This window comes from Chaetura pelagica, unplaced genomic scaffold (genome assembly GCF_000747805.2).
Source record: "Chaetura pelagica isolate M959 unplaced genomic scaffold, ChaPel_1.0 scaffold79, whole genome shotgun sequence".
In the NCBI taxonomy this organism is placed as follows: Eukaryota; Metazoa; Chordata; class Aves; order Apodiformes; family Apodidae; genus Chaetura; species Chaetura pelagica.
The window spans coordinates 5,740,865-5,768,666 of record NW_009969339.1 but is presented as its reverse complement, the minus strand read 5'-3'; the positions used below and the strand labels follow the sequence as shown (position 1 = coordinate 5,768,666).

Below are 27,802 nucleotides of genomic sequence, written 5' to 3'. Positions count from 1 at the left end.
AGGCCTGCCCAGCTGCTGGTGCTGAACCCGTTGTGCATCACCATGGTCCAAAGGACCTCTGACAATTCTGCAAAAGGAAATCAAGGGAAAACTGAGCTGAGCAGTAGGTGTAGACAGACAGAGGGTGCAGTCTTACCCATTTTTCCCAGTTAGATGAGTTAGCCTAGGATAAAATATACAAGGCAGCAATGATGCACATGACACTAAAATGTACATGATGGTAACCATGTATGGCCACCCTGCCTCTCTATGATGACTGGGGAAGGGAAGTGGATGCAGATTGTTTTCCATTGCTTCTCTTCCCTGTGATGGAAGCTGATGGTGCTGTTTTGGCTTGCCTTTGCATCACAAGTCCATGCAAGTACACTAGAAAGACTGCTGTTACCCTGGCATGATAGAGTCATCAGTTTAATTTGCACCTCTTTAAAAGGACAGATAGGCAGCATGGAATGTTAGGACTGCCTGCTGCTAGATCCCAGTGAACATCATTGATTGACATAGTCAATACATGTGTAAATTAGGTTACAAGTTGGACTGATTGATGCTAGCCAAAACCCACAGGAGATGTGATTCCCATTTGTTCTCCAAACCACTTCTCTTAGATCATCATGGAAAAGATGTGATAGGGAGGGAAACAAACAAACAACAAAACCACAACTTGTTGGTCCCACCTAAGGCAGGGTATATTAATGTTTAGATTACTTGCATGCTCTTAAAGATTTTTTTTCCTGCACAGGTTTATATCAAAGTTCACAACCCTGGTATTTCTGACATGTTCTGTCAGCTTAATAACATAGTCCTAACTTAACTATCCCAGTCAGACAAGATAGATTCAGGATAGAGCAATTTTCCTCTTGTGACACAGGCAAAGCAAGAACTCAGATCAGCTCTTCCCCATTCAGATGCTCCAGCCACCATTTCAGCTGTCCATTTTGCCAGTCATCAGTCCTGGACTCATATTCAGATTCAAGGACCTGTTACTTTAGGTAACAGATGCAATGGTTCTCCTGCAACTGCTGCCCTCAGGAAAATACTCCTGTCAATACCAGTTTGAAATTAACATGGTGGTTTTCCAGGCAGAATTCTGACATAACACACAGAACTGTGCTTAGCTAATGTGCTTAGCATTTTAGTTGGTTTATTTTATCTAGATATCTCTACTCCATGTAAAGCTACAATGTATTAGCTTCCACTTAAACCCTACTTACCTCATGTCTGTGCCAAAGAAATCCAGCTCCCCCCTGTCAATCCATGGCTTTCCCCCCCTTTTGTTTTCATTTTTTTATGTGCTCAATTCTTTACAGCAGGTGCAACTCCTAGCCAGAGCCAGTCATATTCATTTAAACCACTTCAGAAAAATTTGGGTTATTGAAAATCTGATATCCCAGCCTGAGGCAATTTCTAGCATTTGAGCCTTTGTTTTTAACTTAAATAAAGACAAAAAACATCAAAATGCTATGTATTTCTCATGGCATGTGAGGTTTCACTAAATGTTGCTTGGAAAAATCCCAGTGCAAATGACAAATTCCACGAGTTTTTGAATGAAAGCTTTTCACTCTAGTTTGTTGAACCAAAGCCAAATAACTGTTTCAAGCCATATTGATATTCACATGCATACCCTAAGGCTATAGCAAGTGCCTCTTGGGAAACGAATCTATGGTTCCCACACTGCCTTTACCTCTATGGACTAGACTACCCATTTGGTCTGCACCTCCCCCCATGCCACACACCATGAGGACTACTCCAGACAGGTGGCTACAGAGCAGCATGGGAAAAGGGGCTGAGCCATAGATGCAGTCAGGAGCTGCCTGATACCCAGCTGCCAGGGATCACCACTACAAACTGAGGTGGTCACCACGAAACACTTGGATCGATCTGACCTGAAGCAAAACATTCTGAGACACAAACATCCACAAGGACAACTATGATTTCACAGAGAAATTTGCAGAAATAGCCAGACAACATCAGAAGCAGGGATTGGCATGGAGCTGCTGGCAAGGTAACCACCATGTAGTCAATCACTCACGTGCATGAGCCAAGCTCAGTGCCCAGAGCCGCAAGTAAGATGCTGTGTTGGAGATGCAGCCAAGGCAGTACTCAATGGTATGGATAGCTTGGTGGACAAATGTATCTCCAAAATTGAACTGAAACAACATAAAACCAAACACTTCTTATTAATTCTTAGTTCAGGGCTTCCTAGTTAACAGAGCAATACTCCACCAAAGGCTCTTCCTACTCCTCCCTCTCCCTTGCTATGACCTGAGCAACACAAAGGTATTTCCCAGGTAAAGGGAGCACTCCAAAAAGTGTCAGCTCTGTATGATCTTCCCATACATTCTCCTCAGAGAAAGAGAATTCCAGTAAAATGCAAATATTCAGAAACAAGCTCATGTTCCAGTCTTAAAATTTCAAATCTTTAGATGTCAATCCAATTTTTGTGATTTCTTATAGAGACAGAAATTCTTATATAAAATAGGGCTTTTCAGATTATCTGCCTGTTAGCTTAGTCATTTGGAGAGATATCACTGAATAAGCATATTTTCTAAGACTAAAGATTCTCTGTGACTGAGGAGAGCCATGCATGTCCCCACTCAGTACTGTTGGTACTCCAAACTACTACAAACACTTCTGTCACTTTTTTAATGGTGTTGCTGCATACTGCAGAAGCCCTTAGCAGTATCTGCCAAGGGAAGACTTTTCTCCCTAGCCAGTGCTGCAGGCTATCGAAGTTCTAAATGTTCCCTTGCAGTTTAGAGGAAGTAAAACTCCCTGATTCCTGGGAAAGGCTCGACCTTCTCTGGGTGCAATGCGAAAGTGAAAAAGCTGCCACCAGGAAAACAAAAGCTTGGGGTTTTTCAGAATGCCTGCCTTCACCAGGAAGTTTGAGGCTTGCAAGAAAGCCTGCCTGCACCATGCAAAACTAAAGGAAGAAATTAGAGGAATTTGTGATATGAAAATTCAAAGCTTATTCTGTTTGGAAACACCAACTGTTGCAACAGTGTATCTTGGTATCATGTTAAACAGAAGGGCTGGCAACTCTGCAAAAGCCTTCTGCTTGACTTTGTTCGTATCTTCTACAATTGTGTCTGCTTGAATAATCTTCTGCCCACATTTTCTTACCTCTTCTTCATCCTCATGTCCTCCATGGCCACCACTGTGTTCTCCCTGGGAAGCTTTCTTGGAGTGATTGGTCTCTGGGACATCTACATCATTGTCACCTCCAGGGTTTCCTGAGATGGCTTGAGACTGAATCTTTCAGAAAGAAAATGTAATAGGTCTTTTGTGTAATGCTACAGGTTTATGCCAAAATGAAGCAGATTATGACACAGAACTCCATCAATAACCTCTTGATGGGTAATATATAAACGACTATATAATGAACATAAAGACAATTTCAACAATAGTCACCACGGATCAAAGAAACAGAGTACCCCTACCAAATGGCTAATAATACTCAAATATTTTCCATCCTAGAGCATTTTCCAGTGATTCCAACTAATTTGGAGCTAGTTCCTACCCTCACAATGCACCCTTTATACCCACCATGAGAAGATCCATCATTTTTGGTAAATGAGAAAACTGAGGCACATTAAAGCTGATGTTCTCAATTAGATGGGTGCAAATCAAAGTAATTAGCATAAATTGAAAGAGAAATGGAGCCTGAAAGTATCAGGTGACTTAATGAAGGTCACACGGTTCCTGGGATATAGACGGAAATGCAATTCAGATCTCTATTCATTTTAAATTGTCATAACAAGCCATCTTCTCTCTGTAGTCATTTCTTTACAGTTTTTTCTAGAGGCCTGAACAATCTGATCTGAGCCTTACTCCAGAAATGACAGCACAGCATCACAATAGCCCTACACTGTATGGTTATACAGTCCTATTATGCAGCATAACCAAGTAAGGACCTCATGGCTTCTGTCAGGTTCTGCCCTGTCCCTCTTTCTAGCTTCCAGCAGGTTTCATGGGTGAGGTCTTATGATGACCTATTGTCTCCTATTGCAGTAGTAATTGTTGTCACACCCACTTGATCTTTGCTTTACCTGCATTTCAGTGTAGAAAACAGACTTTATTGAAACATATAAATCTGGGTAAATGTAATATGTGATCAGACAGCTAGCGTATGAAAATTAGGAAGAGCAACATAGGGGCATAATAGGAGGTGGGGAAATGCTGTCAGATGTTACTAGCACAAAAGCAGGAGATGGAGTCAGCCATGTCAAGCTTTCATCTAGATCCCAGAAGAATGACAAAATAAGAAATTACAGTGCAGAGGCAATGTTGCAGAGGTCTCCCAGGGACCTGGCCTTCAGGTATAGGTCAGAAGTGGCTGGGTTGGAAAAGGTCAAGAAGCACAACCAGCATTTCTGTCTTCAAATGGAAACATCTGTGCCCTATAAAAGGTACTCCAGGCACTAACTCCAACTATAAAAAGAAGTAAATCCTGTCAGACAAATAAAGTCCTGTTAGCAAAATAAATGAGAGAATTAATGAACAACTGGGAAACTGCAGCTGCTGCAGTTACATGCTGAAGAGCTGGGCAAACCGCAGAGCCCAAGGGAAGGAGGGCTCTGTTAATGTGAAGGCAATCACTTAGGGAAAAAAGTACTGCTAGAAAACAGACAACAGCTTTTAAATCAAGCTTTCCCTCCAAGCAGTGTTGATCTCTCAAAGGCCAGGAGTATCACAGGTGCCCTGGTCCTACAGAGCAGCCAACCAGTGATTAGCTGTGGCTGTGGTCAGGAAACTGAGGTCTTTGCTCTCTTCCTGGATTTACCAGCACTTCAGTCTTTCTAAATTTTCTCTGGTTTCAGATATGATACTTGAAAGAACTCAGTGCAGCCTGACTCCTCTACCAACAAATAGAGTATGGCCTTGTGAGCAAAGCTACTTGCTTCCCATTTAGATGGCTCAGCCAAATGTTCATACACTGGGTCTCAGTGCACATACAGTAAAGCAGTTCGAAATCACCATAGAAGCTCTAAGATCAGAGAAAGGCAGAATTAGATCACTGCAGATATTCTTAGGGTGTCTGTCTCCTCAATATTGCCTTTGCTGTATTGAACTTCCCTTGCCTGATTCATGTGGACTGAGAGCAGCCTTGAGAGGGACTTGGGGGTGTTTGCTGCTGAAAAGCTCAACATGAGCCACCAATGTGTACTCACAGCCCAGAAAGCCAACTGGATCCTGAGCTGAATCAAAAAACATGGCCAGCAGGTCGAGGTAGCTGATTCTCCCTCTCTACTCTGATCATGAGACCACACCTAGGGTATTGCATCCAATTCTGGGCCCCCAATATTCAAAGGAAATGGAGCTGCTGGAGCAATTCTAGAGAAGGGACACAAAGATGATCAGAGGCCTGCCTACCTCTCCTGTAAAGACAGACTGAGAGAGTTGGAGTTGTTCAGCCTGGAGGAGAGAAGTCTCCAGGGAGACCTTAGAGTGGCCTTCTAGTACCTGAAAGGGGCCTACAGGAAAGCTGGGGAGGGACTTTTTGCAAGAGCATGTAGTGATAGAAAGAGGAGGGATGATTTCAAACTGGAAGAGGGGAGATTTAAGTTAGACATTAGAAAGAAATTATTTACTATGAGGGTGGTGAGACACTGGAACAGGTTGTCCAGGGAGATTGTGGATACCCCTCCCTGGAAGTGTTCAAGGCCAGATTGAATGGAGGCTTTGAGCAAGCTGGTCTAGTGGGAGGTGTCCCTGACCATGGCAGAGAGGTTAGAACAAGATGATCTTTAAGGTCCCTTCCAACCCAAACCATTCTATGATTCTATTATATCCTTTACCATGCGCTGTGCTTTCTGGTGGTTGGCTCGGAGAATGAAAGGTTTAATTAGGAGCATCCAGGGAACAGCAATCAGAGCAAATATGACCAAAAAACTCTGCACTTCTTTCTAAAAGACAAAACAACAAGAAGAGCAACAAATTATTTTCTTTAGTCTTTATTGTTAAAAACCTGATTCTATAAAATAGTATTTTCTTTAAGAAAACAGATATACTCCCTATATTGGTTTAGTTCCCTCTGCCTGTAAGGACATGAAAATAAATGTGTACTTCTTAAGGCTCCAGAAAGCCCTGCCAGCTAGAAATTGTTGGAGACTTGGAGACTAAAAGCTTTCATGTTGGAAAGGTTTAATTTGCCAAACCCCGATGTTACAGACTTGAACCTGGCTCTCCAGTGTCCCAGGTGAATGTCCCAACCACTGGGTGAGGCAGTTAGTTTTTGATCAAAATAGAAGTGTTGCAAAAAGAGCCAAGTCATTTAAGTCTTTTCCTGGAAAGCAGCAAACTCAGAATTTGCTCTACATTTGCAATTCCAGGAGGCAATTGAATTCCCATAGCTTAGGTTTGATAACACATTGGCCCCAGAATATAAGGTGTTCTGTTGCATCATGCCAACCCTATTGTTGTCTTAACATAACTGTTTATACTTTAAGAACAGCAAAACAAATTAAAACAAACAAAGAAAACCCCAAACTACAACTTTTACATTTTTTTTTTAAAGCTGGCTCAGATATCTGATCATCTCATGGTTGTTCTGGTACAATCTTTGCATTCAGACTACTCAGGTAGATGGTACAGAGAGTTAATAGTGGGGTAGGGGAATAGGAATATGAGAATAAATTTACCACGTTGCGAAGGCTTTTGGTTGTTACAAAGCAAAATGTTGTCTAATGACTTTTTGAAGGCTGGGAAAATTACGTTTTTCTCCCCATCAGCAATTAACAGCAATTATTTCACTTTAAAAAATGAGGTATTTCTGACAAAAAGCAGCTGGAAAATCCTGTAGCTACTTCCTGTAGCTGAATACATGAAGTTTTCAAGTTTTCAAAAGAAGAAACAAGAAATCATCAAGGAAGGGAGAGGCTTCGTTTGTCTCTAGCACCATGCCAAGACTCCAGGACAGCACACCTGCAATACCCAGCTTCACATCTCTAATTGTCCTTATTACCATTTTCTTCCCCCCAAAAAGTACTTTAAAATGGCGTTTTCATTCTTGTAAAGATGACACTAAGAATGAGGTTTCCTCAGCATCACTGATAGCTTCTCTGTCCTACCTGTCTACAAGGCCAAGACAAACACCAGAAGAACAGACTTCTCTGATGTGACTGGTACTTGTGATCGAGCTCTCAAGCCAATTCCCCACCTTTATGCCCACTTTCCACAACACCCACCGCGAATCCAAAACCAGCTACTATGTATTCAAGCTGTTTGATCCATACCTGGTGCTTATATAATGGAGCATTTGAAGTGTCACTATAATTGAACAGAAACATATTGATGAAGTGGATAAGGATGCTTGGTGCACTCTGGGATGAGTGGACATCAAAATGACACCATTTGAAAATAATCATGAAGACCAGATAGCCAAACAGAGAGACAATGAAAATCATTTCTGGAATGAACTGAAGGATAATGTTGATGTATTTCTTGAAGTATCTGGAATCAGGAACGATAACTACAATTAATACAGTGGGTATTAATACAAGGTTGCCAGGCATGGCAATACTGTACACCATTTAGGCTGTGGAAAATACCATAAATAACATACAGCTATCACTAGACAAGAGAGAAGTCTGTAATTGCAGTCCTTATAAATGAAAGCCATTAATTAAATACAAAAGCTCTGTCATATTGATTCTCTTCAGGTTTTCATACTTGACCCACTGGTATCTCAGCACCTCAAAAGATTAATATATTGAAATCAAAGCGAAATCTTTTTAAAAAATTGCTAATCTACAAAGTTTGGCATTTAATACTGAGGAGGGTCAGAACCAGGTATAGAATAAATTCTGTAGGGGCAGTCCTCCTCTCTATCATCTGCAAACACTTTCCATCCTTGAAGGTCATTACCCAGCTTCCAGTTTTGGAGACTCCCTCAAGACAGCAGTGTAAGGCCTTCCACTCTATCATTGTTTCTTATTTTTTTCCAAAATACAGAGGCAGAAGTATAGACATCCACACCCACAGATCCTGATCAAAGGCCCACTAAGTCAGGAGAAGGACACACACATACACTGAGCAAGATTTCATTGTGCTTTGTTAGGCCAAAAGATTCTGTCTTTCAAGACAAACGTTACCAATTCTGGGAGGTGTTATATCTTTATTATTTAGTATACGTTAGTATTTCTGCAGAATCAAGAATATAAGAGAGAAAGCAAAAAAGAGAATCTATCCAAGGGAGCATTTGCAATGTGACAGCTGTCCTTTGGCCTTTGGACTCAGCACTTTGTACCAACAATGGTGTGAGTCAGTCAGTGTACGACAATGCATTTCTACTAGCACTGGGGAAAGGGCAAAATTTAAGTAATCTGGCCAAGAGATGAGGCTTTCTCTGAATGAAGGACACCATCTTAGAGACTAAAAACGTGTCTGCTGCAGTGATGGGCTTGGTGAAACAAACTTACATGTGGTTGAAGAGACTGAGTATCACCCCAAAAATCATGTGCACAATCCCTATGATAACAGACATCTTCATTTTGTAGGAGTTCAAGAAAGTCAGCTTGTTCGATGCAATATTCCAGATCTTTGGGGAAAAGGAACAAAAAGAGACAGAACGACAAGATTTTCAAGTGTTTGCTCACAAACAGATTTGTGGAAGTTGTTGCTTTAGTGCCATCAATTTGCTTCTACCAGTTCTAGTCAGAAGAAAATAAGCAACAGAAATCTAGATGTTCCTTACAATACTTTTCATTCTGCTAAACTTCTCATCTAAAAGGTATAAAGCATTATCCGCATTTAACAGAGGAAAAAACAGATTTAAAATTCTGTAGGACTTCGACTGTTCTCCAGAAACTGATGCAAAGGCTAGCAGCAGAACCTCCATCATTTCAGTGTCGCCCCTCGGCTGAGTTATCTCATATAGCAAAGGTGGAAAGAAATGAGAAAATCCTGCCTGCTGCTACGGAAATTTGTTCCACATTCACCAGAGAATTACAGATAGCACAGCATGTTCAGACTTTTTGTTTGAACAAAACAACCAGCTCATTCCAGCTCTTTGGCCATGGAGATCAGATTACTACCTGCCTCTCAGTGCTAACTTTTCAGTTGTGTTAGGACAGTAACCAAATGTCTCTTCTCAGTCCTGCTTTTTTTTTATGTTACAGAGCTCTGGGGTTCCTTCTTCTTCCTTCTAAAATTTCCTAGACCTCAGAATCTTCTGACCCCAAAGATACCTCTTTCAGACAGCACCTGCACAGAAAGGAGGAAAGACAGGTTTATTTGGAAGGCAAAACATTAGCATATGTGCCTTTGTCTCTTCTATGGCAACGGAACAGACTACCTAGCCTCCTCAGATCAGGGTGATTCTTCTCCAAGATGCACCTCAGCCGTTCTGCTAGGACTTGCAAAATATAAAAAGTGAACCATCCTTCCAGGCAGATGACAGGGATCATTTCCATAGAGAGGTCCATGTGAGGTTTGGTGCTTTCCAGCCCACCCCTTCCCTGGCAGCACCTTTTCAGCCGTTCCTCCCTCCTAGCCTCCCAAGAAAGCAACAGCCAGGATGGAAGAGGAGCCAACCTGGATTAACCTAAATCAGGGATGTGTCAGGGCAATGTACAGAAAATTCAGCTTCCTGTGTCATCACTTCCTGAACTGGACTGCCTATGTCCTGGAAAGAGCTTCAGAGTTGGGTTTATGAAAAACTTACTACATGGACAACCTCCCTGCAAACCAGGGTAAGCCAGTATTTCTTTGTGTGACCAACTGAAATGAGGTCACACCCAGCAGAACGGTGGCTAATTGGCTAATATGAAGATTGAAACGGGAAAGCTAGAATTCAACACATGGTAAAGACAGAACTGCAAGGAAAGGAGAACAGGACATGCAGAAGAAAATGTGGATAAATACTGGCATTTACTTCACACTTCATATAATAAATAGACTGTGCAGAAATCAGAACTTTTTGCCTTCAAACTTGTGAGGTAGCTCTGGTATAGGTTAAGTACTCCAGTAAGGAAAATGAGTCCAGCAACCTGGTGACAGAGCAGAGGCTGCTGCACAAGACCACTCTCTGGAAAAGTTGACATTCCATCCTCCTTGCCATTTTGCTGCTGCCTGTGCAGAACTGTCAGCAATACATACCCTTGATTGCTAAAGAAAAGCATCACGTGTATATAACAAACAGGCAAAGTGCAAGAAATGAAGAGCACAGCTTCAGGAGAGAGAGTGGGGAGCTGCTGATGTACCTGATATGTAGAAACAGGATCGAAATACAAATGATCTTAGAGCAATTTAATTTAATTTAATTACCGGATCTATTCCAAATGGATATGGATTTCCAGAGTAGACTCCTGGGACTGCTGGATCCAGCTGCAGCACCATGTTGTCTAGAAGCACATCCTTACTACAAGAGAATAGGGAAATTACCTTTACAGCCTAATGTCACCATAGAAGCCTACAGTTCATTTGAGTGAGATGTGCTGAGGGGTGCCACACCAACCCCAGCCCTTTTGTGAACAGTTATCCTGGGCTTATGTGCATGTGTGTGTTTGTACAAATGGGTCCTACACAAAGACAGTCTCCATCACAAAGATAATTCTTTATGCATCAGTCCCTGACACCTGCAGATTTTTATGTATATCAGTGTCTGAACAAATAGGTGTTCCTGGGGACTCTACATTTCCATTTCAATAGTGAGTTTGTCTGTATGTGTGTCAGACAAAACCTCTGATTCATTCATGACTGCAGCCACAGCAGGGAGTTCTTCCCTTCCCCACACAGGCAGTCACTGTGTCTTTCTTTCAAAGCCTATGTGCTCCATTTGATGTGTTTTCACTTGTTTCCCACATTTCATCACTTACTTCCAAGTGTTATTTTTAAACATGGGCATGATATGCCAGGAAGAACCAAAGATGTTGAATGATTTGGAGAAGCAGTCATTGTAGATGAAGCCAGTGTACATGGAGAATATGCCCATGAGCAGGATCAGGTAGCGCCCACTGAAAAAGGTGTTCCAGATCTGTGGGGGAAGAAAGCAGTGCCAGTGACTAAAGTCCCTGTTGTCCCATAAAACACAGTGGGCCTCACCCAACAGGAGACATGACTGTACTAATCTATGCATATATAATTATTCATAGGAAACTCCAGGTCCTTGGGCCCATCCAGATCTCCATGTAGAAAAGACAGAATTACTTGCTAAGTCTCTCCCTCACGAGCATCTTTGAAGGATCTGTAATCTTCACTTATCCTTTGGGAGGCTGGATGACCCTTCATCAAATGGGGGTGATGAGTCTTTTCCTATGCTGATAGGGTGCCCCAGCTCCCTGCTACTCACCTCATTAGTGCTTTTCTGGGCAAGAAGGCTCTTCTCATTAAAGACCATCCAGAGTGCAAAGCCCAGCATGACAGCGCCATGGCCACAATCCCCAAACATCACCGCAAACAAGAAAGGGAAGGTAATGATAGTGTATGGAGCTGCAGGAAGGAAAGGATAAGCAGCTCAGCTCCTCCTAGTTCAAAAGACCTCAGCAGAGATCCACCCCACCAGACCATTTCCCACCGTTGCTACTTTAAAGGCCTCTACAATCCCTCCCCTACTCAAAAGGCAATCAGATTTAGTGCAGAAGTAGCTTTACCACCAGAAAGACTCTAGATTTCTCTTCATTCTCAGTGGTGTCCTTGGGATTCTCTACCAGTGTTTCACACTTTTCTCAGGTCCTATTCACTTTTTTTTTTTTTTTTTACTTCGTAAGTCAATTTATATTTGCCTTGTGAGCTTAGGTCTTTTCCTCAGTGCTGCTACCTCATCATTTGTTCTGCATCCTTATTTGTGTAGTTCATTATTCCTGTCACAATCAATCATTGAAGACCAACAGCCAAATTCTTGGCCTGAGAAATTCCATGCCTATGTACCAAACAGTACACATTTTTACTAGCAGTAAATATTGTTCTCATTTCTCAGTCACCAATGACTGCACGTTTTAGGATGGTGGAGCTCAAGGGGTTCACTTTGGCTCTAGCAAACCAGGTGCAGAGAACGGAATGTTTCTCACCTGGATTCATCTCCCTGTAGTTGCCCACACCGTACGCATCCACAATGTTCTGAAATCCAGCTGTGAACTTGTTGGTCCTGTTGAAGGTGGGTGGTGCCATCCTGGTATGCACAGCGGTCAGGATAGGGGCGATAGCAGAGCCGCTGCGCTCCTGCAAACCCAGTGACAAGGACAGACACAGTCAGGCTGCCTAGCAGAAATTCATTTGTCCCACAGCACCCAGGTCTGCGTCCCAAAGTGCAGAGGCAGCAACATGACATTTGGGCTCAAGAATGTAGTGTCTCAACCCTTTTCCTAATATTCAGATTTTTCCAATTTCTGTGCTATTGATTTGTTCAGGGAAAACTGTCAGCACTGCTGACTCTAGTGGGTCGATCACAAACCTGCTAAGATTTAATGCTGACCTTAAACTCCCCAAGGCCAAGTGATCATGCGACAACCTCAACTTTAATTAAACCAGAAAAAGAAGCCCAGCATTATGGCAACAGACAGAAGTCTGAACATATGCTCAAAATCTAAACAATGCTGTTCTGGGGAGAGCTTCAGGGACCCAAAATGTTGGTCTCTTACCATTCCCTGATGGAGGGCTCTTTTTATCCTGCCAGCATCAGCCACTGGGAACCAGATCTCTGCAATGACGCACTGCTGGGTGACGTCGATGTTACAGCAATTCAGGATATGGTAGATGGCCTTGATTTTCCTGACCTTGATCCCCCAGGACCACAGCTTGCCTGCCGCCTCATGCAGCAGTCGCTGGCGGTAGGACTCGGTTTGGGTTATCACCTGCAAGCAGAGCACAGGTAGCACTTTAGATAGGAAGACACAGGTGGTGTGATCTGCTCAGCAGTTATTTGGGGAGGGCAGGTGGGAGAGGGTTGAAGAAAGCAAACAATTCCTAGGAATGTGTAGGGTAACGTGGAGGGCAGTGTGTGCAGTTCTGGACATGGGAGCACTTGACACCAGGTTCACAATGTTGTTCTCTAAGGACTCTCCCTGCATGATCCTGAGCCTCTGTAAGTGTATAGAAGACCACCAGGAATTACTGAGTGGTTGAATTGACTCCTTAACCAGTTGCTTACACACTGACCACATCTCACTATGTGCTCCCACCCTGCCATCTCCTGTAGGCAGCTCTGTGCCACAAACTTGGGGCACATCATATGCATGAATGTGCCTTCCCTGCTAGAGCTACAAGTTACAGCCCTGGTGGGACCTCCACGTATCCTGTGATCACCACAGTGTTAGTGTGTAAATAAGCAATGGAGAGAATATGCTAGGAAGACAACCTCTGTGGACTATAAGTACTGAGGAAGCCTAGCTGCTTACAATGCTCAGGAGCAACAGTTTGGAAGAAGACCTGTGTGAAGTCTTGGCAATCACAGGCATCCACAGAGGGGGTGACAGCAGGATATCAACTGCCAGATGGGCCATCTCAGGCAAACAGGGTGTCTTTTCCCTCCTGCCTCAGTACCCACTGACTGTCATGTGTCAATTCAAAGGCCACAGGCAGAAGTCCCTCCAAAAGGCATGAAGTCCGGATACAGTATGTGGATGTACAATTCCCTCCTGCCTTGAGACCCACTTACTGTCATCTGTGTCAATACAAAGGTCTGCTTGTACTTCTAAAACAGCAGTCTCAGCTTTCTATTGCTTGTGTGGCAAGTATCCCAAGATGAATTTCCTCAGTAAAGTAAACATAATTTAAATTTTTTTTAAAAAACAAATCTTTAGAGTCCTCTCTGAGCCTTGTATAGTTGTACTACACCTGTGATTGAACAACTTTGTGAGCTGCTAAGGGAAATCGTGCTGTAAGTGCTAGATGAAACCATTTTGGACAGCCTGTATAATGTACAATTTGGTTATGATACATGCAGCTCGCTGATCACCTTAGATCCCAGACCATAGCTCCATATCTATGACCTAAGCCTCTGACCTCTGAACAGCCAACAGCAGCAAGTAGTCTTTGAGCACCTCACATGGGTGGCTGTCCTCCGTCAGCTCCTTGGGTGTGTAAAAAGGCAGAGCAGAGCACAGCCACTGGCATCTGCAACAGGCAGGGGAGCTGCTGCAGAGCTGGTGGCTTCATCTCCAGCCCCCAGCCAGCTCTGCACAGCCCACTCCCAAAACAAGTCTGGGATCTGCCTGCGGCTACAGGGCTTCAGACAGGACAAATGTCTGTGTAGGTCCCATGTGCAAGCCCAGGAAAGCTGCTGCCACTTACTGTGTTTAAATCTTCAATCCTTGTGTTGACTTCATCAAGCATTTCTCGGCGCTCGGCGGCAGACTCTGGGCAGGGATAAACTGTGGCACGAAATCTAGTCTCAGGAAGAGAGAAGTAAGAAACACAATTTATTTGATTGACTTTTTCTTTCTCTAGCCTCTTCTCAGCTCAAAGGTGAGGAAACTGAACTTTAACCCTCACCTGGCAGGATACTTTTTTAAGTACTATAACGTTGTGCCTTGTTTCCCGGAGAGGTCTGAAAAGGCACATTTATGTCTTCATGAAAAAAGGACCCCTTCCTCTGTTCTAGCTCCCTCCCTGCCTCAGGCACTACAAGTGCCCGCTATCATACAGCGCTCAGCAGCAGTGCACTGCGGATGCCCTCCTAACGTCTGGGGAAGCCGCTTGAGCTACAAAGAGCCACAAACATCCCCCCCTGGCAAAGGCAGCCCCGCAAACACGGCAGCCAACAGATGGCCCTCTTGCACTGAGGCTGGAAAAATCCCTGGCCCTGGCCCTGCACTACCCTCTCGCAGCCACTGGAGACAGGCAGCGGCTGAGCTACTGCTGCACAGCAAGCAAACACCCTTTGTGTGTGCAGGCTGTGTAAGTAAATGACTCTGTAAAAAAACCCACCGAATAAACCCAAACGGTATTTCCAGGATAAAACAAAGGAAGGATGACCATGCAGCCACCTCTTGGCTTCTGGTCCATCTGTTTGGCTAGGCGGCTTGGGAGCAGGGAAGGGTGGGTGAAGTTTTTTTAATACCTGAGAGTGGTATCTCTTTTATTAGCTTACATGTGGCCAGTCCGGTACAAATGTTTTTATAAGCTTATCCCCAAGCTTATTTGGGACATTCAGCCTGTTTGTTTAAGGTGGTATAATAAAGACTAGTGTGGGCTTCTAATATATGAGTGAAGGTCTTATCTCCATGCAGGTGTTACGTGCTGCTTCATCTCTACAACATGACCTTCTCTACTGTGGTGTTGTAAAGCAACCATATCAGCCCAACACAATCAATTAGAGGTAAGTAAGTTGCATGTCTCTCTGAAAAGTGTACAGCTACCTGTCCTATCTGCAAAACCAGCCCCAGAGTGTATTGCTGAATGAAGAGCAGCCACAAGGAGCTCCCACTGGGACCTTGCAGATCACAAGCTGCAAGGTTCTGTGCCTACAAGCATTAACTGAGCTGAGATACTGCAATAACTAAAAGAGCTGAGACCTCTCAATTTTTTCCTATTCAGTTTGTTCAGTGATATCTAGTGGTTGCACCAGCCCTGCCACTCCAAGGGCATTATAAATGTCATCCTTCAGTATTGCCCCAACAGGTCTGCAGGAAGAGATCGCTCCTGTTTACAGAGTGGAGATCTGTGCGTTGACCCCCCCCCGCCAAGGCAACACCCTCCCACCGTCCTGCACTGGAGTTACAACGAGTTAGGGCTGCTGGAAGGCTGCCTGTCTGCACGTGAGAGGAATTAGAAGAAGCTGTAACAGTGTCATAAGGGTCTGTCCCTGTTTAAGAGACAAAAACATGCACACTCTGTACAGATAAGCATCATTTTCTGGCTTTGTCTGAGCACAGACTATATCACCACCTGCTCTCCAAAGTCAGTTCCAGCACATGCACAAGCAAGGACTGTTGCAAACGGAACAAAACACGCAGCAGTTTCCCAGAGATCAGCCCAGAGCTGTGTGACAGCACGTGCTCTTCAGCTTAACTTCCCTTTCCAGAATTGAATCTCTCCTCGCTCAACACCCGCTATTCATTTCCAAAGGTTATTCACCCTACCTAATTGTTTCCATCTTCTTATTCTTCACAGCTCCCAGTTCACCTTTAATAAGGATTTTTAATCACACTTGAAAGCTTATTCCTCCATGCTGCACAGTTCCCCCATTTCCAACAATGTTACTGCAGCAGTGCTGCTTTGATCTTTTAACAGCCATTTTGCATACTGAGTATCAGCTTTGCCCTAATGGCACAAACATCTCTGAAAGCTCCAGGAGAATTCAGCAGGGAATCCTTACATCGATAAACCCATTTTAGTATTCACATTAGCACTGAGGCAGCCGCAAGAAAAGGAGGAAAAGAAAAATTCTTGCATTTTCCTCCTCTCTACTCCCTCTACACCTTTCAGTAATAAATTTGTGCATGGACTTAATGCTCATGAAATTGGCAGACTAATGGTAACAATTAGAGTCAAGCAGGGACTACAAGCGTAACCTGAGGCATGCTGCTCTGCAAACAAATCTTAGGCTGCCTTGCAGGAGACTGGCTTATACCAGTCCCAGGATTTTTGCAGAATATTTACTTGCCATGAATGATGATTTAGTGCTAAGCTGAAATATTCTGCTGGGGCTGGAATGACACTGCCATCTGCTTGAGGTAGTTAATCCTGCCTAAAGATGGACTGGACCAAAATGTCTTGACCTGTGTACCAGGGATGGCTGGTGGCCCACCGAGCACAAAAGGCAAGTAACGGGATAAATACATTTTTAAAACTGCTCCTCAGAAAAACATCCATATATATGTGCATATCAGCAAGCAAAAAAAATTGAAAGGGAGGAAGACAAGATATACAGGACAATTCCAAATGGAGCTTGATTAGCTGGCAATGAACAAAAAACAGCGCCAGCAAAGCAGAGGACATCTGTGAATTCGACATAGGTAGGTGTGTGTTTTCCTTCAGTTACAAGAGGCTGGGAGAAACCAGCCTAAGTTCCTTGCTATAAACCCACCACCACATGCCCCATACATGTGCCACCAGCTCATAACAACTTTGCACATCATGAGCCACCCTGTAGGGAGCTGCTCACACTTCCAGTGATGTCTGGTCCCACTCTCCAGGCTGCACCCCACTGCTGATCATCTTGCTTCCTGTTTGGAATATTCTGCTTTCAATCAATAACAAAAATGCTGACAGACATCAGATTGCCTGTTCTTTTACTCTCATCTGGGAAAAATAAATAAATATTGGGCTTTTGATTGCAGGGAATTTAAAACGCTGCAGGGTAAAAAAAATAAAATAAAGCTAAAAATCCTCCAAAATGAAGCTCCTGCTGCACACTGGGGGCAGCTCCAGCCAGTTCTAAATGCAGGGTCTGGGAACTTGCAAAACCATCGGCACAGGGGCAAATGCAATGGGAAGTGTTCACCACCAGCAACTGCTCATAAGTGCAGGAGAGAAAAAGGCTGAAGAGCATCTAAAAAGCAGCCAAAAAATGGAACATTAGTAGGAAATTGTAATCCAGAAAGAGAACAAGATTCGCCGAAAGCTCAGGGACCACCACCAGCTGCAGACTGATCTGCACAGTGGGGATGGCAAAGCTCCCTCCATGTCTAAGATTCAGAATCAGAAAGGAGTGACTGAGACTCAGGTCTTCCTCCAGCTTTCTGTGTCCTCTTGGCTTCTTTATAGAGAGACATGCCCATTTCAGGAAAGCTGAATTGCTCTCAGGATGAGCATTTCTCTTTACTGCCTATAGAAGGCATCTTGGAGGGCTCCATTTCTAGTGCAGGAATTGTTAATAGTCCCCAGGGGTCTATCACTTCATGGGACTGAAGTCAGTTATCCCAGCTGGATGAACTGACCTTCCTGCTCTTATTCTGATTAATGGCAGGATATAAGGAAAGACCTGCCCCGAGTGCACATGTTGGGTAAGAGCAATTGCTCATCCCCTCCCTGTGACCTTCTGCAGCCTACGGGAGCTTTTGGCTGGCCCTACTTGGCCAAGGGGCTATACTTGAAATGGATTGGGTGACAGCAGACAGTTCCCCCTGTCAAATCTAATTTATGCTGCAACAAAGCCCGTCGGTCATCTGCGTTATGAAAGAGTAACAAAATACTCATCCTGAATTATCTTTTCAAGATGCTTAACAGGGTGGAAACAAGTGAGGTTGTATGAAGCTTTAATTTCTCTTCTGGGCTCTGATTACACAGATATTGCTCAAAGGCCTTGGGAAGGGGCTAAATAAACTACAGCATCATCTTTCTACACTGAAATGCAGGAAAGCTTGAGAGAAGGTCAGGGTTTACCATGTTCCCAGTGCCCAAGTTGTAAGCCTGTTAGGGTCCCTGATTTTTTTGAAAAACATGGAATATTTCTGAAAAAACAGTCCCCTCTAAGGCATGTCAAGTTAAAATCCTAGCAGCTGAAGCTCCCAAGGTCTTTAAGTCACTGTGGAAAATTTAAGACCTCAATTTCCAAGCTCCAAGGTGAGGGATATCTTTCATTATTAGGAGCACAAGAGCTGAGGAGTGGAAGGGAGCTGAGTGGTAGAATTGACAGTCAGGGTGCAGAGTCTAATCTCCAGCTCCAAATTCAGCCAGCCCAGTCTGACAGGTAAAAAAACTCTGTGGGAGTCACTGTAGCTTGCCCACTAGCCTACCTTACCCATCACAAATCTTCTTGATTTTTTGTTTGAGCTGCTCTCCTTGATAGAAGATAATGAACACGTTCTTCTTCACCTCTTCTCTCTGCAATGCAATTCAAACAGAATTTAAAGCACCCAGAGGGAAAGCGTCCAATGCAGAAAATGTGATTTTTAGGTGTTGTGTTTTTTTTTTTCTAGCAGCCTCTTCAATGGGTTGTTCTTTTCCCCCAGCCTCAGTTTCCCAGCAGCAACGTTTTCCCTAGATGCTGCTTCAGTGGCCAGGCATGGCCGGCAGCTCTGGGTTATGGGGGAAGGAGCAATGTGGAGCAAAGGAGTAAGGGACAGGAGGTCCAATGGGGCACAGGCATCACCCCAGAGACACTACAGGGAATCAACCTTCTGTGGCCAGCCCCAGGTGAGGACAGCCACAGTCCATGTAACACAGCCACTCTGCTAAGACTCACATGGACCATAACCAGACAGGACAAAAAATGCCACTACAATAATGGCAAAAAGGGAAAGCAATGTCAAAAAAGCTTCTCCCATACTCAAGCTTTCCACCTTTCTTCTACAGGCTGCCTTCAGGCACCCAGCCCTAGCGAGACAGGTTAGTACCTACCGTCACAGGGTCCTCCAGGGGGGTGTCCATTTCAGTGTACCTCAGGTAGATGTTTCCTCTGCAGGCTCGCCACAGTAAACGCTCAAAGGGTATCATCCTTTCCCTCCTTATTACCCCTGCTATGAATCTGCACAGAGTTAACAAACAAATTCATTAAAAGCCTGTTCTAAGTAATAGAATCATAGAACTATTCAGGTTGGAAAAGACCCTTGGGATCACTGAGTCCAACCATCATTCCTACTCTACAAACTTTTCTCCTAAACCACATCCACCAACACTACATCCAAACAACTCTTAAACACGTCCAGGGATGGTGACTCAACCACCTCCCAGGGCAGCCTATTCCAGTGTCTGACCACTCTTCCTGTGAAAATTGTTTTCCTAATGTCCAGTCTAAACATACCCTGTTGCAGCTTGAAGCCATTCCCTCTTGTTCTGTCTCTACCTGTGAAGAGACCAACACCAACCTCTCTACAATGACCTTTCAGGTAGTTGTAGAGACTGATGGCTCATATTCAGCTGCTTGTCAGTTAGAACCCCCAGGTCCTTTTCTGCCAGACACTTTCCAGCCACACTTCCCCAGGCCTGTAGTTTTGCATGGGGTTATTATGACCCAAGTGCAGGACCTGGCACTTGGCCTTGTTGAAGCCCAGACCATTGACATTAGCCCAAGGATCTAATCTATCCAAGTGTCTCTGTAGAGCCGCCCTATCCTCATGCAGATCAACACTCCCACCAGCTTGGTGTCATCTGCAAACTTACTGATGATACACTCTATGCCCTTACCAAGATCATCAATAAAGATGTTAAACAGAAATGGTCCCAACACTGAGCCCTGAGGAACACCACTTGTGACTGGCCCCAGCTGGATTTGACACCATTGACCACCAGTCTTTGGGCCCAACTGTCCAGCCAGTGCTTGATCCAACAGATCGTGTGCTCATCCAGGCCACGAGCAGCCAGTTTTTTTATGAGAGTTCTATGGGGAACTGTGTCAGATGCTTTTTGGAGGTCCAGATAGACAATATCCACAGCCTTTCCCTCATCCAATAGTCAGGTCATCAGGTTATAAAAGGACCTTTTCTTTTAGGACCTGTAACACACATGATTTTACAATCTCTAATTTTCTAGTCTGTGATAGCCATGGTTCTGCTGCTGCTGTAGGCACTTCTAGGTAAGACTTCTGTGCTCAAGCCAGACTCTTATCTCACACTGACTTTATCGTATTATTCTTTCTTTAAAACATTGTAAGTCCTACCCAGATCAACAAAAAAAGCATAAGTGACAATTCTGGCTAGAAATGGAGGAATGGAGAGATGCTTAAAGCCACATGAACGGAGAGTACCTGAACAACAGAGGTAGGAGGTGGCAGTTTTGGAGCAGTGGTTTATCTTTACTCTCTCCTGTTTTCCTTTTCCCAGAATGCACCAGACTGCTCCTTTGAAGTGCAGCATGACATCCTGGTATACACCTACATGGCAAGCCCTCTACAGGCATATGCTTTGCTCAAAAGAGTTGAACAGGACTTCAGAAATACTGGCATGAGCAGCTAAAAACACCAGCCTGAAAGAACATCATCAGTGAGTTTCACCACACTTAGCTGATTTAAATGCAAGGGAAAGCTGTGTGTGTCTATGCTGTCCACCAAATTACTGTCAGCAATACTCATGGTGGACCCTCAGTGCCATTTCCTACTTCAGACAAAGCCCAATGCAAGCAATCCCATAGATTTTTGCTGTGGTTAGACATCCATCCCTGAGGACCAGGCTGGTAGCCAGAGTCCAGGAGCCAGAGGTGAGATGCCATAGGATAACAATTTTCAGTCAATATCTATTGCAGGCTCACTGGAATTGTTGGCCTGAAAGTAGAAGTCCATTTGTCCCACTGACCCATAACCTGACCATAGTTTTGATAAGTTCACAGGACAATCACTCTTTTATCTTCATTAAACAACTATGCTGAAGAGGCTGGTGAACAACCTCTGCTAAGAAACTGAAGGAAGTGTCCCAGTGTCACAGCAGTGCAGTGCAGGTGGGAAGCCTAGCTAAGCTGGAGGCCATCCCAAATACACACCCCAGATTGGCATCCGCAGCAGCAGGAGTGGTTCTCAGCTCCAGCAGTCCAGATGTGTCTTCACTGAAGAAATCATCTGGCAGGTTGGTTTCTGCCTGGAAAACATTAGTTTAAAAAAACTATTCAGTATTGCTAGTTTGAAAACTATTTTCATATTTTTCTCCTGACGTTACTGTGCCCCCACCCCCTCCCCCCGCCCAGGTAGATTTCCAAAGAGATTTAAACCAAAAGTTGAGGGGGGAAAAAAAAGGTAAGTTATATCTTAGCAACTGAAAAGTATAAATAACATTTTCAAAGAGAGCTGGGAAACAAGTTATTGAGACCCACTGACTCACAGAACAGTGCAGGCTCCAAAGTGACTGAGGTGCTTTTGCAAACTTATCTCACTGGCTTGTGGTGAAAATCACTGGGTTTTGATTAAAAATCATTAACAGCAAAACACACCAAGTGAGCATGTCAGTATTTTTAGGAAATGTCCACATCTCTGTTGGAAGAGCAAAGAGGCCTCTTACCTCAAAGAAGTCCTGTGTTTTCTTCAGCAGATGTTTGAGTTCTGTCAGCTCGAGGAAGTTTTGCTTCAGTGTTTGCAGGTTTTGGTTTGCTTCCAGCAGCTCAGCTTCAAGTTTCTCCAGCACTGTCTGTTTAGGGTCCAAGCACATCCAGAAAAACTCTGAAGCAGACCAACGGCCCTTTACCAAGCTGATACCAAATCTTAACCAGTAGATTTTTTTTTTCAAGGGGAATGTAGAAATACTCGATGAGCAAGTCAATAAACACAGAATTTCTGGGATGATAATTAATCAATGCCAATGCCTTATTTTCCCATTACCACATTCCCTAGTGGGTACTTTATCATCTTCTGGTGTTAGAGTTCTGATTCCCCTGATTGAAGCTCAGGCAGGTAAGTGGGTGCCTGGTGTAGATGTCTCAGTCTGTCTTGGCAGTTCTGTGGTTCCCTGCAGGACATCTCAGATCCCAGGTGGACTGGCTGTTGGTCTAGGGACTACAAAAGCAGCCTACAATAGGGCCATTAGCTTAGGTTAATTAGCTATAGGCCAAAAATTAGGTAAGAATGTGGGTACAGGAACACTCCAGGCAACCACCTTGCTCATTAAGCTGAAGACCTTAGAAAGCATGATTTTTCTTCCTGGTCACCTACATGTGCAGCATTTAAAAATTAACCCACTGGTAAACTTAGCTTCCAGCTGGGCTAGAATAAAACATTTCTTGAACATTCAAAAGCAAGTCACAAATATTTGTGTTGGATCCTAGTATTAACTGTATCACAACCATATTCCCATCAGGACAGACAGCCCTAGAGTTTTTTATTCAGTGAAGCTGGTTCTAACATCAGCTCTCCTGGTTAATCATGAAACCCCTTCTTGTTCTCTCCTACAGGATGGTGAGGGCATTCTGTGACAGTGACACCTTTCCATTAATATGTGGGATCAGAGGGGTATTTCACAAGGGATGGTAAAAAGACTGAGCTCCTTTAGGAACATGCAGTAAGACCAGCCTTAACTGCTGAGACAGTGACTCAGGGAGCACCTCCACAGGTAGGGAGAGCTAAGCCAGCCTCAGTGACCAGGTTCTTCCTCACAGGGGAGGGTTCTATTGAGCACATTACACAGACATCCTGGTGCACATCCGCTTCTCTGTCTCCTTGGCCCTCTCCAAATTCTGTACCTCCATGTCAATCATTTCCCGAGGCAGGGGTGTCTCTGGGTATTTTTCTAGTTTCACTATCTCAACATTGTCTTCCATCTCATTTTCCAGAAAACCTGCAAGGAAAGGACACAGTAGTCTTGATACAGTCATCTCTGCTGCATCACCCTGGGTACCACCTGTTGCTAAAAGCCTTGTCAGGACTGAGGCACCACATGGAGGTGTGACATAGGACAGTGATATACAAGGGCCATCATCACTGTGTATATACACAACTATCAGGAGTTGGACACCCAGCAGCCTCCTTTCTCAGTGAGGACACTGTTTCTCCTGAAATTGTTTTGGCCACACTCACCCCCTTGCCCAGGGCAGCCCTGGCACAAATAGCTGGCACAACACCTCGTTGTCTGGGGCAGTGAATAACACACACAGCAATCTCAGGCTTTGCTCCTCTGCCCTAGCAATGACAAGTGGTGTCCTTGCCACAGTGGCTATGGTGGGTACCAGTGTCCTGGTGGGGGAAGCGCAGAGCTCACAGGACACTCATCCATAGGAAAGCAGGCACCACAAGCTCTGTTGCTCAGATTTTATGGGTTTATGGAGTCCCTAGGCTGAAGCACTTGGCCACAAGAAGCGTAAGACAATGGCTGGCATGCTGGTGTAAGAGTCTGGTCATCTGGATTAGCCTCCTGCCCAGCCCTAGATATATCTTGTGATTTTATATAAGCTAGTTAACCTCCTTTCAGTTCAGTTTTCAAAACAGAGGCAACAATTTATTGCCCACATGGGGTGAAGTGGTAATTAGCTGACGCATGCAAAACATTTCCAGGGGCTCAGATGAAAATGTCACCATTTTGCCACTAATTCTGTTCTGCAGTGTGAGAACACTTAACAAAGAAATAAATCCCACACCAGCAGTTGGCAGAAAGCCGATTGCATTTGACAAGGATTTACTTACGCAGGATTCTCTCCAAGGATTCACACCTTCTCACTTCATTCACAAACTTTCTCTGGAAGCTGTTCACATTCACATTCAGCTAAAAACAGGAGGGGAAAAAAAAGCCTGGAGCTTGAGCTGCTGTGCTTCTTTGTAACATCAGCACAGAATGAATATCTTTGGTGCAGGCAGCCAACACCACTGCATCTTAGAGACTCCTAGAGACAGGGCATGGCCGTGGGTTTCCTTAGGGCCAAGGATATTGCAGCCTTCCCAGGGTCGTCTCCCCCCAGCCTTGCTGTGACAGCAGGAGTCATGGACAGGTCCTCATGGGGAGACCCTCTCATTTCTGGCAGTGGGGGGAATCATCCCAGGATCGTCCATGGAGCACACAGAGCGTGGGGACTCAGGAGCAGGTTGGGCCCTCAGCACGGCGGCTGGCTCTCAGCTCAGCTTTGGGCAGGTCCTGCTTTGTCCCTGGGCTTTGGGACCACCCTGCAGGTGCCCCTTCCCCAGGGGCTCTGAGGGAAGGACGAGCCCAGTCCCGGGCACAGCTCCCGCTGCTCAGCGCGCGGCCGTGGCACTACTCACGTCTCGGAACTGGGCCAGGCCCAGCTCCCCCAGCTCGGCCACGCAGCAGTACGCAGCTTCCACCTGCAGGAACAGCTGCATCAGGCTCATCTCCTCGCTCCTGAAGACCGAGGCCATGCTGCCTGCCCTCCTCCCAGCAGCGCGTCCCCCGGGGCCTTGGCGGCAGGCGCGGGCTTCCTCGCGCACGGGGCACTGTGGGAACACCGGGATCGCTGAGCCAAGGTGCTGGGAGCCAACCCAGCGCTGCCCATCGTCTCCTTCCAAAGGGCTTATCCGTGGCCTAGAGATCCCACTAGCAGTGATGGATGCTGATGCGGGGAGAAAGGGAAGCCCCTGGGCCTCCAGGACAAATGACGGGCAAATACCCTGCCCTGTCCTCTGCTAGCCCAAAGGTGTGTCAGGTTCCTCCACTCAGGCTTTTGATTTGGATTTTGGATGCTGAGCCTGCGAAGGACTCAATTATCTCTGTCTTCTACAAGACATAGAAGAACAATAATGAATTTCACCTTGCAGTCAGAGGGGTGGAGCCTGGCTGGGTTTTAGCAGTGTGAGCACAACACTGCAAACACATCTAGAGTACATCATGTAGGGATGGAGAGAAGAGGGCTGTTTTATTTTAATTAAAACAAACTTTAAGATTTAAAAAGCCTTTTCATAAAAGACTCTTTTCAAGATGAGATACATAAGACATAGTGCATTTCTTAGAAGTTCCTTTTGCTTATGTGCTTATTACTTACTTTAAGTAACCCAAATATACAAGCTACCAAAATTAACCGATTTGCATGCACAGAGTAGTTATTATTATCCAGAGAAAAACATGCATGTAGATACAATTCTTGCTTGCATTTAATTTTGTAGCAAGCCTACATTTTATAAATAGCAAAAACCCCCCCTTTGTATCCTCACTTCCACCTGTTGGACAGGGATGGGAAGTCAATTGTCCTTAACCCTCTCTTTCTCTGAACCTGGTCTTTCAACACTTTTTCAAATGTGGATTCTAATAATTTTCTTTATAACATATGAAAGACTTATCTTAAATCTGAGAGAAAAACTTTGCAAGATATAGCCTGGTTTAATAGGAACACCACAGTCACAAGTCTGTATTTGCTCAATTGTTCTGTGAGTTTTCCTTGTGTTATTCTCTGTAGCTGTTCACTGAATTATTTAACATGTCGAAAATATAATACATGACAACTTGTAGCTTGTTAAAATAAAATATATCATGTGCCAGCTCCAGTGTGTTGACTAAGGGCATAATCTTTGAAATTGGTTGGACATTTTTTCAGCAAACTATATTTTTCACAGGAAAAAGGCACAAAAGTTGTAAGAGACCCCCACTACTCATACAAGAAAGGAAAGAAATTCCCTAGTTCTGAAATTCAAAAAGTTTAGATCATCAGAATGTTCCATCTTAACTTCTTTGGACTGAAAAGGGTGAAGAGATCACAATTCAAAGAATTTGCATTTCTAAACATGCAGTTAACTTCCATAAAAAATGTTAAATCCTAGAATTAAAAGAACAAAACTGTAATGAAATATTTGGAAATAGCCTAGTTAAACTGCTTCAAACCATCCGAACCCAGGGTTCTGTTTTTCCTTGATAATCAGTCAGTGAAAAACTCCAAAGGCTTACTTTCATCTTGATCTGGAATGGGAGAAAAATGAAAAGCAAAGAGAAACCCTTCCCAGCCCCACTGTGAGGAAGGCAGAACATTCTCCCTTCATCCATTCCTGCAGCTTCAGGAGGCTTACCCAAATCCACCTGCTGCCAGCCTTGCCTCTATCAACAACATCCCCCCACCCCCTGTATTTCCCTTTGGCAAAAGAACAGTTAACCAAAAAAACCCCACTCGCTCTACCCCGGCCACTGTTTTCCAGCAGGATCGTGCTGCACTGAAACGCACCAGGTTTTGGCCGGGGTGGATCCTGGTGCTGCAAATGGTTTTGGCAAAGGTGTTACTCGGGTTTACCTCTCAGCCACCAGGCTCCTCTCCGGCAGGGCCTCTCCCTGGGGAAGGGGCGAGCTCTCCCCTTGGCCAGCAGTCCCGTCGGGCGACGACAACGGGGCTGTGCTTTGGCACCGCGCTGGGCGGTGAGCGACGCGCCCCAGCCAACTGTCCTCTCTCGAGTAGGGCACAGCAAAGCTTTTCTTTTAAGGTCAGAACTGGTCCAGACCAGAGACAGGAAACCTTTTCTGTCCCGAAACAACCTCTGGGTGGTCTGGACCCAGTGCCTTCTGGCTCGGTCACAACCTCCGTGTCAGGTTTGTGACAAGCGCGAGCCCTGTTGCGGCAGCACGCGGCTTGTTGAGACCAATAACAGATGGGACATGCTGGCTCACACTGCCCCAGCCACCCAAAAACGAGCAAGAGCCTTTGAAACCTGCTGTACCCAGAGAGCTATAAACCCATAAAAACTCATTTGCAAGCTTTGGATAGAGGATCAGTCGCCAGGGAGGTGGAAAACTTCTGCGCTGTTTCTCTCTGGTTTTTCTTCACCGAAGGCAGCCAGGGAAAGGACAGGGAAACAATGAGAGATTAATGATTTTCCTGCAGCCAGGGAAGGGCAGAACTAAACAGCAAAGAGAGGGCTGGGAGGGCAGAGGCTCGGTCAGGAGAGCTGTGTTAGCCTGGAGGTATGCAGCGACACTGGGGAACTTGATCCTCACCCCTTGAAATAACAAGTGCTGTGAGAGAAAGTGGCTTTACAGACTTTCTCCCACTTCAGCTGCTAAAACAGGGCTCTAGAAAGAAATTCAGCCCCTCCTAAAACCAATGGCTTGGCTCCCCCTGAAGTCAGAGGAGGCAGGGTTTTCCTGGGAAGTAAGGCTGGCTGGATCACCATTAAATCTAGGATCCATAAGAAGTTTAATCTCAAAAGAACTAATGAAAATGCATGGCTATATTTAAATTGTAAAGTGCCTCTTAAAGAAATGCTTTCTCAGCCCTGTGTTTTGGGAGGTGCCCAGTAACCCTGACCAAACAAGCTGAAAGGTATAGCTTGTTCAAGGTAACAGTGCTGAACAGTGAGTAACAGCAGAGAGTTTCTCAACACGGAGGTTTTCTATTCAAAAGCAAAGAAGAATGGCCCCACTTTGTGAGGTCAGCTAGTGTGAGAGGGCTCCTACTGCTTTCTGAAATCCAGCTGCCTCAAGCTGCACAACCCAAAAATGATGGATTAGCAATTATAAGGCAATTCTAGCAGGGGGGCCTAAAACTCACCTGAGCTGAGCTGGCCACAGGGCTCCCTAGCTTCCCACCCACTTTGGCTTCATAATGCTCCTCTTGCACCAACCCCTGCCTCCAGCCAGCTTTGCTT

At 44.8% G+C, this 27,802-nt stretch overlaps 1 protein-coding gene across 1 annotated transcript in view; it reads right to left on the bottom strand.

Moving 5' to 3' along the window:
• ATP6V0A4 (ATPase, H+ transporting, lysosomal V0 subunit a4) overlaps positions 1–24,601 on the bottom strand; it is a 26,319-nt gene extending 1,718 nt beyond the window's left edge. The window contains exons 1-19 of the mRNA XM_010005816.1: positions 24,485–24,601; positions 23,915–23,993; positions 22,978–23,072; positions 21,804–21,929; positions 21,292–21,386; positions 19,219–19,345; positions 18,620–18,702; positions 14,227–14,320; positions 12,576–12,788; positions 12,006–12,156; positions 11,288–11,427; positions 10,815–10,972; positions 10,264–10,357; positions 8,418–8,536; positions 7,233–7,449; positions 5,796–5,903; positions 3,121–3,252; positions 2,027–2,144; positions 1–67 (exon numbers count right to left, since the gene is read on the bottom strand). Coding sequence (XP_010004118.1) covers positions 1–67; positions 2,027–2,144; positions 3,121–3,252; positions 5,796–5,903; positions 7,233–7,449; positions 8,418–8,536; positions 10,264–10,357; positions 10,815–10,972; positions 11,288–11,427; positions 12,006–12,156; positions 12,576–12,788; positions 14,227–14,320; positions 18,620–18,702; positions 19,219–19,345; positions 21,292–21,386; positions 21,804–21,929; positions 22,978–23,072; positions 23,915–23,993; positions 24,485–24,601 — 2,333 coding nt within the window. The remainder of the gene's footprint in view (positions 68–2,026; positions 2,145–3,120; positions 3,253–5,795; positions 5,904–7,232; positions 7,450–8,417; positions 8,537–10,263; positions 10,358–10,814; positions 10,973–11,287; positions 11,428–12,005; positions 12,157–12,575; positions 12,789–14,226; positions 14,321–18,619; positions 18,703–19,218; positions 19,346–21,291; positions 21,387–21,803; positions 21,930–22,977; positions 23,073–23,914; positions 23,994–24,484) is intronic.
• Between the last annotated feature and the right edge of the window lie 3,201 nt (positions 24,602–27,802).